Below are 18,599 nucleotides of genomic sequence, written 5' to 3'. Positions count from 1 at the left end.
CATGGTGGGAGTTGAAATTGGCAGGAGGAACGAGTTCTGCATGGGCAGGGCAGGACCTCGGGGCCACTGCGTTTGATGCTGCACTTTCAGGAGGCAGTTGATAGTCTTCAATAAGCACTGCCGGAGCTGTCCTTGGGAAGGGCAGTCAAATAGATTTGAGGTCTGGGCTGAGAGCCACGGTGATCTTGCCAGCATTTGTGGAGCATCTCAGCTTGCCCAAGAGCAGGTAGTGATAAAACAGTGAGAAAATCGAGGAAAAAAGGCTGTGGTCTTGGTCAGAACCGTGTGATTCACACAAACATCATCTAGCTGGGAATGGGTAGAGGCCTGCAGAGATTTTTGGTGGCACCTGTAGCGATGGCAACAGCTCCTTTGACTTCTTGGCAGCTGCCTTGGCACAGAGCTTGGCTTCTCATCGTGCAGCCAACGTGCACATGTGGTGCCTGCGTTGGGACTGGCCTCTCTTCTCTTTTCAGCTCCCTGACATGTTAAATTGGGGGAAGATAACACAGAGCTTGAGAGAAATCAGGATCAAAGTCATCTTTGAGAGAGAACCTCAGGTGTGTAGTTTCCATATGGAGCCTCTCCCGATGCCAAAATCCCTGCCGTAGCTGGGGATGTTTATGTAGCCCTGTCTGACATCCCAAACTTGTTGCTTGATTTCCAGCTGGTCAGTGCAAACCCATTCTGACAGCTGCCCTCCCGAAAATGTACACAGCTTCAAGGATGCTGCTGTTTCATGGGACCAGGCAGATTTGTCGTCTTCCTCGTGCTCATCTCTGGTTGCATTTGCAGAGAAGCAAGTGCCAGTCTGATCTAACACCTCGGTTGCAGAGGGAGCAGGGCATGGAGTCAGCCGTGGTAAAAAAAGATGTGATTTATCCTGCTTATGCATATGCAAATCTGCACACACATGTATAATTCCTTCTAGGGAGTCTTGTAAATAATCTTCTGACTCGGCACCTGTATACTGATGCGTAGAGGGAAGGGACCCTGGTGTATCAGGTAGTCTGTGGGTCTTAAGGCCCAATCTGGACAACTTTAATCATCAGAGGATGCCTGAATTTGTCCAAAGTAGGAGTTGAAAATAAATGTCTGATTACAGAAGAGTTGCAGGGATACTTGATACCTGCTCGTTTTTCCCCTCTGCTGGAGTTTACCATTTCCCAAAGTCTGCTAACAGAGCCCTCCCTAACTTCTATTGAGCCTAGTTTGGCTGATTTTTAATTGCATTCCTTACTACGTTAGCCAACGGGAGCAGCCGCGTCTGCTGCAAGCCTGCAGACGCATGGGTTAGCTGCTGCAGAAGTCTTGGCTTCCCACGTGCTTTCTGTAGAAAGAAAAAGCTGTCGTCAAGGTGGGCGGGAAGCAGCCTGCTTGACTTGAACCAAGGATGTGGATATGGGTGGGATGAAGACCATCGGCTCCCGAATGCGCAAATCCTGCCTTCCTCTATGGGTGGGAATGACGACGGTGGCACCTCTGGAGCCAAGTCCATGTGGTCAGACTGGTCACTCATGATTTGGGAGACGCGTTAGCCCTTTTCTTCATGGAGAGGATCTTAACTCCTACCTGCTCCTCCATGCGGAGTAGAAGAACAGTGGTGTTGTTTTGTGCTTTGCCCCAGATGAGGTCCTGGGAATATCCTACCCCTGAGGTCAGTGCTGTCTCCATCATGCTAAGTTGTGTTTGGCAGAGGGCTTTGCTGCGGTCCAGTGGATCAGTCCTTGGGAAAGCAGCAAGCGAAAGGGCACAACCCCGGAGCCTCTGGCTAGGGCGTTCCGCAAAGCAGGAGACTTGCTTCACTGAACCTTACTAATAAACGTTCAGAGTCAGTGCCAAGAAAAGGGATTGACAGTGCTGTAAATATGCATCCTCCCTGGAGGACTGCGCTGGCAGGAGCTCTCTGCTTTTTCCTTCGAAGTGTAGATCGAGGTCATCTCTTCAGGCAGAAGAGGCAGATGCATTTGGCTCCCGCATCTTCAGTGCCGTAATTCTCAACTGCATGGTGAAAGGGAGCTTGTGGTGTCCCCATCCCTACTCTGCCTATGGTGCTATTTTTCCCTAGCCCATTTGGGTTGAATTGGCACGTATTTGGGAATGATGGAAACGGATCCTTTTCCCAAGAGCCTGTTCTTCGTCTCCCCAGATTATCCAGCCCTCCTAAGGGCATCCTTCTGTTTTTTTTCTGATGAAGACATGATGTGAGCAATGAGGTTCCTGGTTTCTTGCAGAGTTTGCTCTTTGCCCAGAAATCAATCTAGTTCACTAAGTTGAACTGTCAAAACTTCTCCAAGGGCATAGACGTTCTTCATGTTTTCACTGTCAAATTATATGTGACACTTAATTTAAAGCTTAAGCGTAAAGGCTCACTGGCAAGGAGACTGCTGGAAGATATTGATTTTACTGCATTTTTGTATTTATGTATAAAAATGTACTATAAAGTATTGGTTGGGGCATTATTGCTGGATTTATGCTCTGGTTTAGTTCTGTCTAACATTTTTTAAGATCCATTTGGGCCAGCGTAACTGTGAGCAACACCAGGAGCAAACGGGCTTGCATAGAGTTGTGAGGTTTTGTGCTCTTTGAGTCAAAATAACCCCCACGTTGTGGAACTGAATCACCTTGAATTGATTTGCTGAAAGGAGCGGAAACTTCTAATGTGGTGTGTCGGGTGCTCGGAGGCATTTTAGGTCTTGCAGTTTGTCTCAGAAGTTTGCAAACTCTTCAGGACGTTCATGATTTTGAGCTGGGGGCCATTTAGCTGATGACAGTGTTTTAAAAAAAAGTTATTCCCAAGGAAAAGCCCAAAATAACCAAAATAAAGACAGCCAGAAATACACAATCTGGGATAGTTTTCAGACTGGAGGGGCTGGGGTTTGCATGCAGGTTCTACCACTGATGCTCTGCTCAGTTTTGGGAGCCGTAATGTTTGCTGTAAGGGAAGGTGGCTTTTTGGTAAATGCGTTTGTGTTTTTCTCTTAGCTCGATGGCTGATTTCGTGTCCTCCTCACTATTTTAATCTCCTTGGATAAGGGTAACTGCTGACTCTCTGTTTTGCCGGAGCACAGCATTTCAGCTCTGCTGAGGGAACATCTTCTGTTGGGTTTTGACAGAGCTTTTGGCTTGAGACCCTTGAGAAACAAAGTTGTGGCGAAACTCATCATTAAAATGATGGAAGGGCAGGAGAAACAGCTCTGGGTGAGAGATTGAGACCTCAATCTGTTTGAAAAAGAACAGAGAGAGGGTTTGGTTACGGCACCTGTGTACTTTTCTGGGGCGAATGAGGCCCACCAAGGAGCAGCAGCTGGGAGCTGAAGGCAGGTAATTCACAAGGAGCAAGTTGTTAACGTTTGGGAGTGAACATCTCAGAGGAGAGGTGGGTTCCCCCACTCTTGATGTCTTCAAATGGAGACATTTTTCTGTGGAGATGCTTCTACTGGTGCCAGCTCAGGTCTGAGATGAGGTCTCTGTGACTTGGATCATGCAGAAGCTTAATGTAGGTGACTTGCAAGGCCCTTTTGGCTTAACTTACTGCCGTCAGCCCCACCAGCCGTCTGCTGTTGGTTCTCCAGAAAGCATTTAGAGTTCAACCAGCGCCATGAAGTTTGAACTCATAGCATTGTGATTTGGTCTGAGTTGTCATTTCACAGCTGTTTTACGGTGCTGTGTGATGAGAGTCTTCCAGAGGAAGGGTGGCTGTGCCAAGTCTCCTGGCCCACCATGTAGGGAGGTCACACAAGATTATCAGGATGACCTCCTCTGGCCTGTAAATCCCTGAATTTGGCAACATCACGTGCCTCTTGTCTGTACGTATAGATGTGTGGTCACCATAGTGGCTGCTGGTTTTCTCCACCCAGCCCCACACGTGGTGGAGGGAGATTAATTAGTTATTGCTGGAAGAGTGTTTTGAGATACCTGCGGACGAGGACATGGCACAATAAGGTGTCATTCAGCTGTATTTTAAGTGCGTGGCAAAGTCATGAAAAATTGCTAAATCTCACTTAATGCCATGTGAGGGAGAGGATTGGCCTTTTTTTGTATTTTGCTGATATAATAACCCTTCTTTTTTCACCTGGCTTAATAAGCTTCTGAGTACATTTGTGCCCATGATGTCCACTTCATGCCTGAGAAATCTGCTGTTTTTAGAGGCCCACTGAAATGTAAAAACTTCAGAATAGAAATGTTTCAAGTCCCTGATTCAAGTACTCTTCCCATTCCCCCTAACCTGTTTTTAGCTGCTTGTATTAAAGCAGAAAAGTTGCCCGAAAATTCACTTTTATCTTACTCAAGAGTTATATTTTCTGCCTAATAACGCAATGCCCTCGTTTCCGCGGCTTGGGATGCAGTGTATGCGGTCAAGATCAAAACCTGGTCTTGCCTGGGGAGGCACCGCGTTTGAACCGTCTCGGGGGGACAGAGAAATGGGAGGAAGGTTTTGAATCTCAGCCCCATCGATCCCATCTCAGATCGCTGCCGGCAGGTCCCCGAGTGCTTCCTTGGTGTAGTTGCCCAGGGGGAAGTGCAGGGATTTACAAAAGCCACTGCAGAGTTGTCTGATGACAATTAGCTGCATCCTAAAAGCGCTGTAAATTGGGATGGTGTCTTGGAAAACAAGGCATCACAGGCAATAGCTTCAAGTTGCTTCTAACTTTTGCTGGAGCTGATGTGATGAATTGAACGTGCTCATCAAGGCTTGGAGGCATCCGGCTCCTTTGCAGCATCCTTCTCTTTAGGGAGGGGTTTAATGCCGGTGCACTGATGTCTCTGTCCTGTGGGGTCCCCAATTTCGGACGTGTGAGGTAGGATCCACTTCACTTTCTCCATTGACATGAGTTGCAGCATGTTATTGTTCAGCAAGTTGTGGGAAAACAAGTCAAGCAATAAATTTGCTGGGTTTTTCCTTGGGATCTATTGATTTACAGGGTGCTTAAATCTTAAATACTCCTAGATGAAAGGCAGGACTACACCTATTTTCTGTGAAATGCAAAAGCTGAACACTGACACTTCCAGGCCTGCAAAGCTTCAGATTTGATGGAGTAACCTGAAACATGCCCGTTGCAGAGCTTGTGCTGAGTTTTGCTTCCTGTCCAGATCTTTACAACGCGAGAAGGTGGACCTGACTCCAAAGTTCAGGTGAAAAAAAGCCCCAACTTTGTTGGGTCATTGGACATCTGAGCTAAATATCACACCTTTACCTCTCTCTTGATTGTGAATAGCAGCCAAAGCTCAGATCTGGCCCTGGGTTCTCTTTAATCTTTTGCACGGTCCTGTTGGAAGTGGGTGACACAAAAACGTACAGTTGCTGCGGCGGCTCGCTCTGGCAGTGGAAGAGCTTTAAAAGTGGCTTGAACACGAAATGCAGGACAGTGCTGTGGGCAAAACCCCTGTACTGCTGTTTTCAGCTTTGGGGAGCAGAAACGAGTTGATGTTTGTAGATGCGGCACACGAATCTTTCCTGAGAGCCTTTCTCCTCCCCAGTATCTGCTTCCCAGCGTGTCGGTGAGGCAGAGAAGGGTTTCTGCTGCTCAGCCTGGTGGTGCTTACTCTTTTATCCTTTATCCATCCATCCATCTTCAACTGGCAAGGCAGGACCTTGCCTAGAGAGCATGATATCAATTTACTGTGGACTCAGTCCAACTTCTGCTAATCCTAATGGGTGAGACACCCACAGACTTCACTGAGGTCAAGCTTTCTGAGGAAACACCGTCAGCAGACATGCAGCGTGGCACGTGCTCTTTAGCAGAACGCTAAATTATTTATTGGTGCTGGGTTTAATAACTTTGCAAACTTTCTAGGAGGTGGGATCAGCAACAGGAGGAAAAAGTTGGTGGTCATGGGACTTCATCAGGAGAAACAGTGCTGCTTTCAGAAACCCATCGTACATCACTGTTGAGCTGGAGAGAGTGGTGACCAGTTCCCAACTGGTCCAGGCTGGAATTTACTGGAGGGGCCCTTGCCTGCATCAGAAGCCATGAAAGCTCCTCTTAGGTGGTTTTTGCAATCGCTGCTGATCCTGAAGTCTCCAGGAAGCACTTGAGAGCTGGTATGCGGGGTGGGCTGCCGGGAGAGGAGCTGGCCACATGTGGGAGGCAGAAAATTTCTGCATTTAACCACTCACGTAATAAAAATGGATCCTGTAAATGCCATGATGCACTGGGTGATTAATTAGAAAAGAGCTGGAAATGGGGGCTAACGACTCTTAATTAAAAAGGTGGAATGCCTGTGTCCCACTGGAGGGGCCCCTACCAAGGTCTGGTTTGCTGCCCTGTGTGATGTTCTTGGTCTTGTCATCGTATCGGGGTGCCAGATTGCTCTTCCAGTCCAAAAAGCAACTCTGAGCGGGGCCCAGCTGCCCGGTCTAGAGCCACATCCCCTCTTCCTGAGCCAGCAGACCTGGTCCTCCTGGTGCAGCTGCAAGAGCACTTGGGTTTGCTAAAGCCATTTCCAGATACAGCCGTGGCAATTTAGGAGAGGTTTTAAATTCTCCTTGTCGACAGTTTGGGGACCACTCTTGGCTCCTCTCCTTTCCTGGTTGACGCATCCAGAGGATGCCCACAGCGTGTGGGGCTTGGTCATGCTTCTGTGGAGGTGGTTTTCTTGAAGCCTGCGCTGGCCTCCTTGCGTCCAGGTCTTCCTGGGCCAGTGCCTTAGGGCCGTACCGTTCCAAACCTCCTGGTTTTTTGATTCCTGTCTTACCAGCTACCTCCCCCAAATCAGTGTGTGAAGTTGCCTCCTCTCCCGCTTCCCTCCTCATCGCCCATTCCCACCGTGATTCCTGCAACCTCTCTTTTCCAGCAGTTCCCAGATAGAGAAGATATCCCTGGGAGCATCTGCTGGCTCACGCTAACTCCGAAAGTAGATACAAAAGCCGTGCTGATTTTTGTCATGCTTCTCCACCTTGGGAGGGAGAGGGGGAAGAAATTCCTGTGCCGGCATTGTCTGTCTCTGCTTTTGCCTTCCCCTACGGGCGCTAATTGCATCGCAGCCCTCCCGGGGTGGGATTGCTGCCGGCTCCGCTCTGGCCCTGCTCCACCACAGCTTAGAGCTGCATAATTTGTTCACCTCCCTGCAATAAATTGTTCGTGCTTTTTGATGGATCTTCAGTGAAAGATTTTAATGCGTTCTTGTCAAATGTTCCATTTCCCCCCCCCCCCCAGCAGCTATTGACAGATGAAAGCACTAACACTGGCTTTACATGGGAATTTAATCGTACCAGCTGTCATGCAGATCCCCGATACAAATATTTTCCACTGTTAATGGTTTCAGTGTGGGCTTTTTTTATGTGATCAAATGTAATCTTATTTAATGGAGTTTTATTGCCGTGACGCCTTATTCTTTTCACCAGGCTGGACTTTATTTTTAAATCAAGAGAGATTGTTCAGGGGAGAGCCAGAGAAATGACTGGGGGGATTGAAAGGCACGGGAAGCCTGGGATGAACCGAGCGACTATAGATCAGCCGGGGCAGGCGAAAAGTGTAAGAGCAAGGGGAAGAAAGGGTGCAGCGTGGAAGGAGCAGTCAAGAAGAGGGAGAAATTCAGTCTGATTTTACGCGTGTGTGGTTGAGGATAAGGGAAATTGCACAGCGCGCAGCTGGAAGAGTTTGGAGAGAGGGAAGGCATTGCAAACGAATTGTGTCCAAGGCAGAAATCGTGGGTAGTTGCAGAAACAATTCAGTTCCCATCAGCGCTAGAGAAATGCTGCTAGGGCCACTTCTTCAGTGGCCATAGGAGAGACCGGCCCCGTGGCTACCGTGTTTCCACCTCTGGCTGATGCTTCGTTATTGCAGAGCCACCTCCTCCGAGAGGGCAGGCAACCGCAAGCGCAGCCGTTGCAGCTGGTACCTGGCATCGTGGGGATCGGGTTCGGCTTTGGCCGTCCTGCGAGACGGGCAGGAGGCGGCAGGTAGAAGGGCTGGAAGCTGGAGCTGGCGCCGGAGTGAGCTGATTTTTGCGTAGAAAGCATTGCCCCATCGCAGGGGCTACGAAGCAATACCAAAATGCTGGACTGCCGCAGCTGGAGCGCGCAGCCCCAGCCCCTGAATCTCTTCTCTGTGCACGTGCAGCCACCGTAACTATTGTGTGTTCATCTCTTAGGTTGTCCGCACAGAGAAAAACAGCCTGAACAACCGGTTCCTGCCGTGGGATGAGATCGAGACGGAAGCCATCCTATCCATCGACGACGATGCTCACCTGCGCCACGACGAGATCATGTTTGGGTTCCGGTGAGTAGCCTCTGTGCACGTAGCCTTTGGACCCAAACTGATGTTTTCCATATCCAGGGTCTGCTCAGGTGCAGCGTGGCCTCGTGGCTAAAGCCAGGGCCAGAATTAGGACGAGCACATCCCTTCCCATGGCTTTCCAACTCAGTTTCTTGGAGGAGTAATATGCACTAATGAACTGTTTAACAAGTGCAGGCAGATGGGCTGATTTCAGGTTGTCCAGGCAACCCTGATTCTCACGCTTCTTAAACTCGACTCTTCGGCTTTTGCTGTGCTGATAATACTCTCTTAATGATTTTGGGGGTGCGTGGCTTCCTAGGGTGAAAAGAAACTGGAAAACAAATCCAGGAGGCTGTTGCGCTCCATCCTTCATGTGCCATTGGCAAGGCCAGGACGTTCGCAGCCGCTGCGGGACGTGATGCTCATGTGCTCGCGGTGGGCTGCCGTCCTCTTTGCACCGTGTGACATTGGGATGCGGCAGCTATTTTGGCTTTTTTTTTCTGCAGAGTGTGGAGAAGACAGACGTTTCACAGAAAAGGCTGGTGCTGGTGGCTCTCATTCTCACCCCCTTTCTGCTCCAGCGTCTGTGTTTTCCCTTGACTTTGCCCTAGCAAAAAGCTTCCTGATTACGGGGCCAAGGGATAAAGCAGTTACGTGGGCTCCTGCCGTGGGAGGTTTCTGCAGGCTGCTCCTGCAGCTCGTAGAGCTAAACCTCGCCGGCTGCCAAAGAGGCTCCAGGGAGTGAGGATGGGCACGAGGAGAGAGCGCTGGCGCTCGTTTGGCTGCGGCTCGTCAGCCCACCGGGCCGGGAGCGGGGGCTGCGGTTGCTAATCCGAGAGCACCCAGCAGCTGGCTGGGGGGCGGGAGATGGGGACCAGCTCTCTGCTCTCACCGAAACGTGTTGGCTCATGCTTGGGAGGAAGATTAAAAGGAACAAAATGCCTGGAAACCCAACAAGCTCTCACTGAAAGATGAGGAACGAGGTGTTAAAGTGATTAAAGCAAGGGAGTAGGCGTCAGGACTCCTGGCTTCCCCTCCATGCCCCGTTCCAGGCTCTTTATCTGAACTTGGCCGTTTTCTCCCCCTCTTTGGTCTCCGTTTACCTTCGCTTTACCACAGCACCTGGCTGAGGCTTTATCGATTAGCCCTGGAGAGCATCAAATGAAAATTCTAAGTGCCGTGTATTATTCTCACTCATATCCCTGCTTACAAACACCTTGTTCCCACAAAGCCTCCCTGTGTAAACGCGTTCAGGCGGTGAAGAGACGGTGTCTCGGCGATTGAGTGAACCTCTGCCCGTAACAACTGTGTTTTGTTGAAACTTTGCTTTGGGCTGTAATTCTTGGGGCCAAAAGCCTCTTCTTGCTCCATTTGCTGCTCAGGAGCGAGCTGGAGGTGGGTGCCTGAAGCAAACCTTTCCAAGGAGCACACCCAAACCGATTCTCTGGAGAAATCCTTATTTTTCTGGCTGAGCTGGGAAGGAAAAAGCGTCACGTTCATAGGAAGGCGAGACGTGGGAGAAGTGAAGGGGAATGAGTAGTTTCGACTCCGGCTTTTCAAAACAATCCCATTGGATTGACAGAAACCACAGCAAACAAGCGCTTGCTGGGAGGGTGGTACCAGGGAAGCTGCTGGCGGTGTTAATTACTCAGTTTTCATTACCAGGTTTATTAATTTGAGTAGAGGATGTGACAATAAGCACATCTTTGTTCCTGGCTGTGTCAGTAAGCGTAATGAAAGCTCAGGGCTCTCGGAAACTGGGTCTTGCCAGCAGCCAGCGATTGCCCTGCAGCCATTGCTTCTGTAGCTCTTCACGGGAACAGGGGCTGGGGGAGGAACCAGGAACTCGCATCCACAAGGGAAAAAAAAACCAAAAAGGCCACTTTCTGCCCTATTTTATGCCTGTGAAGAAGGGAAAGCCCTTCCATGTCAACAGGCTCCTACCTGGGACTTGTTTCTTGTAGTCTGGAGTCACTGGGTTTGGAGATGCAGCTTGGACACCAACTGTTAGCAAGATGGGATCGGATGATCCGAAGGAAGCCAGCACCCCTGCCAGTGGAAGCTGGATTTATTGCCCAGGTTAGGCGTTAGGTACTGACATTTTCCTTAATTATTCCTGCCAGTGTTGCAGCTGTCCTGTGGGATTTCTCTCGAGGAGAGTGAGCTTCAGATGAGTGCAGAATATTAAGCGAGCCCATGCTCTCACATGCAAACCTCAGGATTTAATTCCCTACGGCTCAACTGTGAGTGTGTGTTAAGGTGGAGGAGGCACTTACAGCCCCCATGGCTTTTCCCGTATGGACAGAGCCTGGGAAGCCACTGGGTGCTGGTTTGGGATGGGAAGCTGGCAGTTTGGCACTCCAGATCTTCCGTCTGGAGACACCAGGGTCTTCAGCATCTCAGCAGCTTTCCTAAAGTGAGCTTGATGTTATCTCGACTTTACGGAGAAGGAAACTGAGCTTCTGGGTGATGGAAAATCCCAGGGATTTGGGGGAAGAGGCCGGGAGACGCTGGGTTCCTCCCAGGCCAAGCCCTGGCTGCTCTGGACTCCTTGTAGAGGGAAATAAGAGAGGAGCAGCACTGGCGTACGCGTTGTGCAGTGATGCCCCTGCATGGGCTGCGGGAAGCTGGTGGCAAACGGAAGAGTTTCCCATCTCGCTGGCTTTCGCTGCCTCTTCCTCTGCCTTTCCATCCGAGGTCTTAAGTTTTCCATTCTCTGCGTAATTCAGAAACTAATTTTGGGCCACTGGGCTTTTTTGGTAGTTTTCTTTTGAAACTACGGAACAGTCCTTATGGGTTAGAAAATCTGGAATTTATGATTTACTAGCACTTCCCCTGTGAATAAGCAACTCAAACGTGTGTCTAGGAGAGGACCAGGGTGAGCAGCTCATCTTCGTACCAAGCAGAATTGGTCTGTGCTCACAGCCCGTGCTTGGGAGAGTTGGCTGAGTGATGCTTCACTTCACATCTAACAGCTTTTAACCTTTAACAAGAGAAGGCCAACAAATTCTGCGTGTCCATCAAAGCTGAGATTTCTGCGTTCAGCCCTTTCCTGAGCTACAACAGGAAAGAAATCAGAGTTATCTCGGGGAGAGACCTTGTTCACATGTCACTCGGGCAGCTGTGACGGCCGGTCGGTCCCTCCTGCTGACAACAGACCTTCAGTGCTGCAGAGGTGGGCGAGCTTGTACTCAACAGCCTACCTAAAAAGCCGTCTTTAGCATATTGGAATTTTCTGTATTTTTATTAAAAAACATTAAATGGACTTCAAAGCAAAGTAATTGCATGTTTTAACAATGTTTATGCTTTTTGCCCAAACTACAGTGTATGTTGGCCAATCTTTGGATGAGCAGTTGCCAAACTTTTTTATGTATAGGCATCTCCATCACTTGCAACCCCACCTGGGAGCCGGTCCGTTGGCGTCGAGGGCATAGCCCTGCGTGTAGTGGTTCTCATCTCTGGCCGGGCTCCCCGGGTTTGTGTCTCACTGAAAGGCTTTGTGTTTGCAGTGTCTGGAGAGAGGCAAGGGACCGCATCGTTGGCTTTCCGGGGCGCTACCACGCGTGGGATATCCCCCATCAGTCCTGGCTCTACAACTCCAACTACTCTTGCGAGCTCTCGATGGTGCTCACTGGTGCTGCCTTCTTCCATAAGGTGAGATATGGTGGCCACAAAGCCCTGAGCTTTCCCTTCCTTCTCAGAGTAACCAAAGTCTGTATGTTTGCGGGGTGTTTTTATTTTTTAAAGAAGAAATTTTGGAGCTCACCGCTCCTTTTCCCTTGCTTCCTCCAAACTGAAACACAGCCAGCAACTGGTCTGTGTCCCAGCGAACGGTCTCCTCGAGGAGCAGCATCTGTTTGTGCCACGTGAGAAGCACCACGGCGCTGAAGTGGGCGGATGGAGCGCGGGGCCGAGCGCATTTCAGCGATGCTCTCGGTCATGGCGAGGGCGAGGCCGGCCACAGGATTGCCTGCCCTGCGTCTTTACTGTAGCATCTTTAATCTTACAGACTCAAAGTGTTGCAAGGGGTGATTTGCAGGGAAGTCCCGGGTTTCTGCAGCTGCGTGGTGGCATGGGCTGGCTGGTAGATGTGGGAGGTGGCTGGTTGATGTTGGAAGGGAGCAGTGCAGAAACTGGCTCCATGACGTGTGCCTCTCTCTGTGGGAGAGGCAGCAGTGGGGAAACAGACCTTGAGAAAAGGATGGGATGTTTTCCCAAAGGAACCATCCTGAGCTCTCATATTGCAGTGGGAAGGTAAATTCACCAGCTACTGCTGCCGTGCTGACTGCAGCAGCAAAGACAGCAAGACCTGAGGGGGCTGAAACCATTATTTCTAGATTTCTGAGGTTACAGGAGCCTCGGGACTCAGCAAGGGTGGCGGCTGTGGGGTAGATTTGCTGCTGCTCTGGCTACAGCAGATCTCCTGGGTGCAGGATTAACGCCATTATGTGGTCTCTCCACCACCATCCTTGAGCTCAGGGTCAGGCGTGTCCCAGCGAGTGGTCTTGGTGCTCACCTGCGGTGCCACAACTGCTCCAGGTCTGGTGCAGATGGCACCAGCGACGGGTGGGCGCTTGCTGCTTGGGACCACCTCGAGCAATGTTGTGCCTTTTGATCCTTTGCAGTACTACGCCTACCTGTACTCCTACGTGATGCCGCAAGCCATCCGCGACATGGTGGATGAATACATTAACTGCGAGGACATCGCCATGAACTTCTTGGTCTCTCACCTGACGAGAAAACCTCCCATAAAGGTAAAGTGCTGGGCAGAAGCTTGTACTGGGCTTTACTTTTCTGGAGAAACGGTGGTTTGGTTGATGTCTTTGAAAGGCAAGCGGGGTATTAGGAGGCTGCTGTGCTCCGGGGGAAATCCAGCTCCCTTCGTCTCAGCACAGCCTGGTGCAGAAGCTTTGCTGTGCAGCACGTGCTGCCCTTACCGAAATCTGGCTGCATTGCATCTCTGAAGCGCGGTGCTGCAAGCATGATGTGCTCAAGGCTGGCAGCACGTCCCCTCTCCGGCCTCGAGGAGATGTAGTTTGTGTTCAAAAAGGTATGAAAACTCAGTACAGCCCTTAGAAGCAGTCAAATCCTCACCACGGCGAGCGGATGAATTGGGGTTTGACTGCTGCAGCCCAGACCGGAGGGTTTCCTGGCTCAGCAAAGGCCCTTCTGAGCAGCTGATCCCAAAAAGACAAATTTCCTTCTTCCCATAACATACAGCACAAGTAGGAATGATTTCCTTGCTGATTTTGTGTAGCTTTCCAGAGACATTTAGGCTCATCTGCGTGGGGAGGGCTGTCGGTCCAAACACCACAGCCCAGCTGAAATTTCCCTGCCCTGTGATAACAAATGGATGTCACAATTTTGAGCATGAATTTCAGATGCAGCTCATTCTGCTCTTTATCGCTGCTGGCAAACTGCTCTGTACAGCCCTGCATATGTCTCACGGTCGCAGGCCAGCTGCCTTGGAGATGGGTCTTGGCCATAAATATGATGAGTGGGTTTTTCTCTGTGGTGTTCTTCCCATCTGGAGCTACTATCAAGTGGAGGTTGTCGAGTTTGGTGCAGCTGAGAGGAGAATCAGACCAAAACCAAAGGGCATGGCAGTGGGATGGCTGATTCAAGACAGACAAGGAAGCCCTTTAATCAACGGGTGGCCCCTCAGCACCTCCTGAAAACTGGAGCCCCCTCCAAAGATATTACTCTGGGTGCCTAAAACAAGAGGTACCCCAAATTGCTAATTCTTCTGGAGCATCTGTGGCCAGCGGGGCGAGGGAGGGGGCTCTGCCCCTCTGCTCCGCTCTGCTCAGCCCCCCCTGGAGCCCTGCGCCCAGCTCGGGGGCCCTCAGCACCGCACAGACAGGGACCTGTTGGAGCGGGGCCAGAGGAGGCCACAGAAATGGTCCGAGGGCTGGAGCAGCTCTGCTCTGAGGCCAGGCTGGGAGAGCTGGGCTTGTGCAGCCTGGGGAAGAGAAGGCTGCGGGGAGACCTTCCTGCGGCCCTGCACTGCTGGAAGGGGCTGCAGGAAAGGTGGGGACAGGCTTTGGAGCAGGGCCTGCAGCCACAGGACAAGGAGTAATGGTTTTAAACTAAAGAAGAATAGATTCAGACTGGATATAAGGAAGAAATTTTTTACACTGAGGGTGGTGAGGCAGTGGCACAGGTTGCCCAGAGAGGTGGGAGATGCCCCATCCCTGGCAACATCCCAGGCCAGGTTGGACGGGGCTCTGAGCACCCTGCTCTGGTTGAAGCTGTCCCTGCTCACTGCAGGGGTTGGGCTGGGTGGGCTCTAATGGTCCCTTCCCACCCAAACCATTCTGTGATTCCATCTGTAGCCGGTGAAAGGAAAGGAGATCCTTTCTCAAGGTCTTTTTTTCCTGAAACAGCTTCTCAAACCTTAAACCAAAAAAAAAAGTAACTAAGCATTAGTAGATCATCAAGTCCCCTTTAAGTCTCTGCTCTGGCAGGGCTGGTATGGACCACGTCCTTCCTTGCCCGGACACCCTCCAAGGGACACCCAGCAGCTGGGGAGAGCGCAGCCCAATCTGTGCCCGGCCTGCGGCACGTCACGAAGGGCATCAAGCCAGGTTCCCCCGCGCAGTGCCTTGGGCGCAGGCAGGGTGTCCCCCCGGGCCAGGGTGTCGTGGGCAGCGTGGCCGTGACCGTCTTTGTCCCTCTCATTGCAGGTGACCTCCCGCTGGACTTTCCGCTGCCCCGGGTGCCCCCAGGCGCTTTCGCACGACGACTCTCACTTCCATGAGCGACACAAGTGCATCAACTTCTTTGTCAAGGTGTACGGGTACATGCCCCTCCTGTACACCCAGTTCCGCGTGGACTCGGTCCTCTTCAAGACCCGCCTGCCCCATGACAAGACAAAATGCTTCAAGTTCATCTAGAAGCGGGAGGCAGCCGGGCACCCTCAGCTCTCCGAACTTCGGCTGGAGGCAGGCGAGGGTGGAGAGCGGCTTTTTGGCAGGGCTGCGAGTGCAAAATGCCTTTTGCTATTGACTCCGGCCTCCCTCCCGCGGAGCAAAAGGGACGTCCTGGATTTGGACGGGCACGTTTCCCCCTCCCTTCCCACTCTCCCCACAGCAACTCGACCGAGTGACAGGGAACAGGATCTCACAGCTTCTGTAAAGACACTCCCTAGGATCGTACACTGAGGAATGGCACGTTGGCTAGTGGCTCTGCCCCTTCGCTAGCCAAGGGCAACCATTCTTTTTAATTATAATTATTGTTATTTAAAATGAAAGTGGTTTAGATTTGCCGCGTGAGGCATTTTTTTTTTCCCCCCCTCCTTTTCTTCCCCCCCCCACCCCGTTTTTCCCCCGGACGTGTCTGCCCACTTTGGGGGGACCGTAGCAAGGCCAGGTTGGAGCTGTTTGAGGTTATCCCCAGCGTCGAGGCACCTCTGGTCACCACTGTTGTCCCTGTCCTTCCTCCTGCAGGGCAGCCCTTCTCCTCCCCCTCACACCCCACGTCCTGGCTCCTCTTGCCCTGCGGCTGCCGCTGAGGACTCTCAGGCATCACCCGGTGACGAGCTCTTTGCTCTGCTCACCACCCTGAGCCCTGCCCTCGGAGAGGGGCGAGCAGGGAAGAGGTCGGCCCCGGAGAGCCCTTCCCCGGCTCCCGGCACCGTGCCGGGTTCCGTACCGCAGCCGCGGGGCAGTTTGGCCGCTGCCGTCTCTCGGTGCCATTTCCCACCCCGCGCGGCACACCGTAGGCGCTGCTAACCCTCCGAAGGCTGGGAGCGTGTTTGGGGCTTGGGCAGGATCCGTCTGCAGCACAGCAGGGGCTGGCAGCGCCCCGGGCTCGTGCGCTCGTGCCTTGGCCGGCGGTTTTCGACAGCCGCTGCAGCGCCAAAGACGGCTGCGGAGTCTCTTGAGTCTGGCCTGGCCTTTTCGCAAGCGCTTTGGGACTTCTCCTGCGCTTCAGGGCCTTCTCGTTCACTGGCCCTGGAGATCTGCTCCGGTAGCACCCTGAGATTGGTTACACGAGCCTTCGCCGATAAAATAAACCTCTTTCCCAAAAGCATCCAAGCGTGGACGCAGTCTGCCGAGAGCCAGCTCTTCGCGGTGCCTGGCCTGTGCCGGGGGAGCGGGCAGTAGTTCAGCTTTCAGTGCTGGCGGGAGTCGGGGTGTCGGGGGCCTTCTCTTGAAATCGCTTCGCATTTTGCAGAGCGGAGGAAGAAGATGCTAACCCTTAATCTGTGCGCAGCCAAGCAGAGCCGAAGCGAAGCGCCGGCCCAGCCTCCGTGTGCCGGAGCCGGGCTGCACTGTGGGCCGGAGTCCCGGCTCTGCCTCGTCCCTCCTCCCCCGTCCCAGAGCGAAACGTGCCCGCGTCAGGTTTGCTCGTGGGCCTCAGCGTAACTGCCTTAAACCTTCATCCCGCCCACCCTCGTGCCCTGGCTTTGGGCCGCGCTCAAAGGTTAATCCCACCGAGAGCTTTCCCTCGCGTGAGCTGGGAGACGCCGCCGGGATCGCGTTCACGGGGCTGGTTTTGGAGCTGGTTTCTCTTCCACCAAAGCGAAACGCTGTTGCACCCCTGTGATCGCCCGACCTCCGCGCTCGACTCGCGGCTCCGTTCTGCTTCAATCCCGGCCCCTAACGGGAGGGAAGGGCACAGCTTGCCCCCTCTTGCGTGATGTTCTCCCTCAGCGCATCCCAGATGTTTAAGAGCAGCCTGGAGAAGCTCATGCTGGGCAGACGGGAAGGTGAAACTTGTGTGGTTCGCCTCAATGTCCCCGGCATTCCTGGCCCGACTTCCACGGTGGCAGGTTGCAGCTCAGCCTCCCAGCATCCTGCAGCAGGAGGATGTTACCACCTGGTCGTGTCTCTGGGGTGACCCAAAACGGGAGCAGGGACGGTCCATCAGCGGCTCCTGGCCTCACCTGACCTTACGAGGTCAGCCCTGTCCGCGCTCCTCCCCTGCAGCCTGCACCACATTTTGGGGTGTGAAGTGGCCTCTCCAGCCACGTTTCAGCCATTTTTCCTGTCAGCCCCGCGGCTGGGTGTCACCGATCCTTGCTCCTTGGGAAGGGGCAGCCTGTCCCCAGCAGAGCCGACGGCTCGTGCCTTCACCAGCACTACAGACCGCAGTGAAATACGGATCAACGTATCTTTTCCTCTCTGTACATTTTTTTTTTTTTCCCGTTTCCACTCTTTTTGTTTTAACATCAGGTGCTCAAAACGGAGCATGCGAAGGCTCACAGTCTCCTTAAGAATGCGACTGGCGACTCCTGCGAGGCCCCGAAACACCTGGAAGGATGCTTCCTGCCCCTGCTCGGGGTGGAAACGCGGCACTCGGCAGCAGCTGCACCAGCTTCGGCATCCCTGAGGGTCCGACGCTCCTCGCTCCTCTGCGGCTGGCTGCGGTTCTCCCCTTGTTAACAGGTGGTTCGTTAGCAGCGGCGCAGTCGCTCACGTACAGCTCACGGGTCCGTGGTGCCAGCCGAGGGCGGAGGCTGCTCTGCCTTTCCCACCCCTCCGCCTGCGCAGCAGGAGCCAAACGGGAGTAAGGACGGACGCAGGCCTGGATTGCACTTTATATAAATAGAGATACGCTTCCCAGCAACCTATTTTCAAAAATCTTATGGGAAAGTCTTATTCTGGTGAGAGACTCTGATACAGGGAGCTTGGAAAATGTGAAGTATTTGCGTTGCCGTTCGCGGCGCGGGGGCTCGGGGTTTGCCGGCGCTCGCTGCTTGGCTGCGGTCGGGGCTGGCGGCAAGCCCGAGCTTGGGGCTTTCTTCTTCCCGTTGGCGCGTTCCAGTCTGAGATGTTAGAGATCAGCAGCGGAAATCCAAAACCTTCTTCCTCCCAGGTCTTCACGTGCTCAACTCTTGCCCAAAGTTTTTTTTTTTTTTGGAGGATCCCTGGTGCTGTGATAGCCGGGGGTCGGGCTCGGAGCGTCGTGCGGGGAGAGGCTGCGTGACGGGACAGCTGCGCGGGTCGGGGGGTGGTTTCCTCCTTGCTGAGACCCCCCAAAGGGGGAGGATTTGGGGCTGAAGGGGAAAACGGGTGCTGGGAGTCGCGGATGGGAGCTGCTCGGGGGGGACGCGCTGGGCGGCGGCGGCGGGAGGGACGGGGTGCCGTAAGGGAACGGAACGCCAGCGGGAGCAGCTCCTTCCCCACCCGCGGGGCTGGTGCTGTCCCTCCCGGGCCCCTGCTGCTGTGGCTCTTTCCCAAATCTTCCCAGATCGACACCGAAACCCCTCCAGAGTCCAGACTCGTGATTCACACCCCAACTTTTGCTCCTGAGATATCCCAGGATCTGAGCCGTCCTTAGGCTTTCCTCTGCCATCAGGGAGGAGAGGGACATTTCTGGAGAGCGCTCCAGCCCGCGCCACCCTCCCAAACATCCTCCCTCGCTACCCGG

The 18,599-nt window shown here is 52.9% G+C and overlaps 1 protein-coding gene across 1 annotated transcript in view; it reads left to right on the top strand.

Moving 5' to 3' along the window:
• EXTL3 (exostosin like glycosyltransferase 3) overlaps positions 1 to 15,118 on the top strand; it is a 33,626-nt gene extending 18,508 nt beyond the window's left edge. Inside the window, exons 2-5 of the mRNA XM_009480812.2 lie at positions 8,098 to 8,225; positions 11,732 to 11,876; positions 12,848 to 12,976; positions 14,909 to 15,118. Coding sequence (XP_009479087.1) covers positions 8,098 to 8,225; positions 11,732 to 11,876; positions 12,848 to 12,976; positions 14,909 to 15,118 — 612 coding nt within the window. The remainder of the gene's footprint in view (positions 1 to 8,097; positions 8,226 to 11,731; positions 11,877 to 12,847; positions 12,977 to 14,908) is intronic.
• The last annotated feature ends 3,481 nt before the right edge of the window (positions 15,119 to 18,599 follow it).

The sequence above is a fragment of the Pelecanus crispus genome, chromosome 3, assembly GCF_030463565.1.
Source record: "Pelecanus crispus isolate bPelCri1 chromosome 3, bPelCri1.pri, whole genome shotgun sequence".
NCBI lineage: Eukaryota > Metazoa > Chordata > Aves > Pelecaniformes > Pelecanidae > Pelecanus > Pelecanus crispus.
Note: the sequence above shows the minus strand (reverse complement) of the source record. Positions and strands in the feature narration are given on the sequence as shown.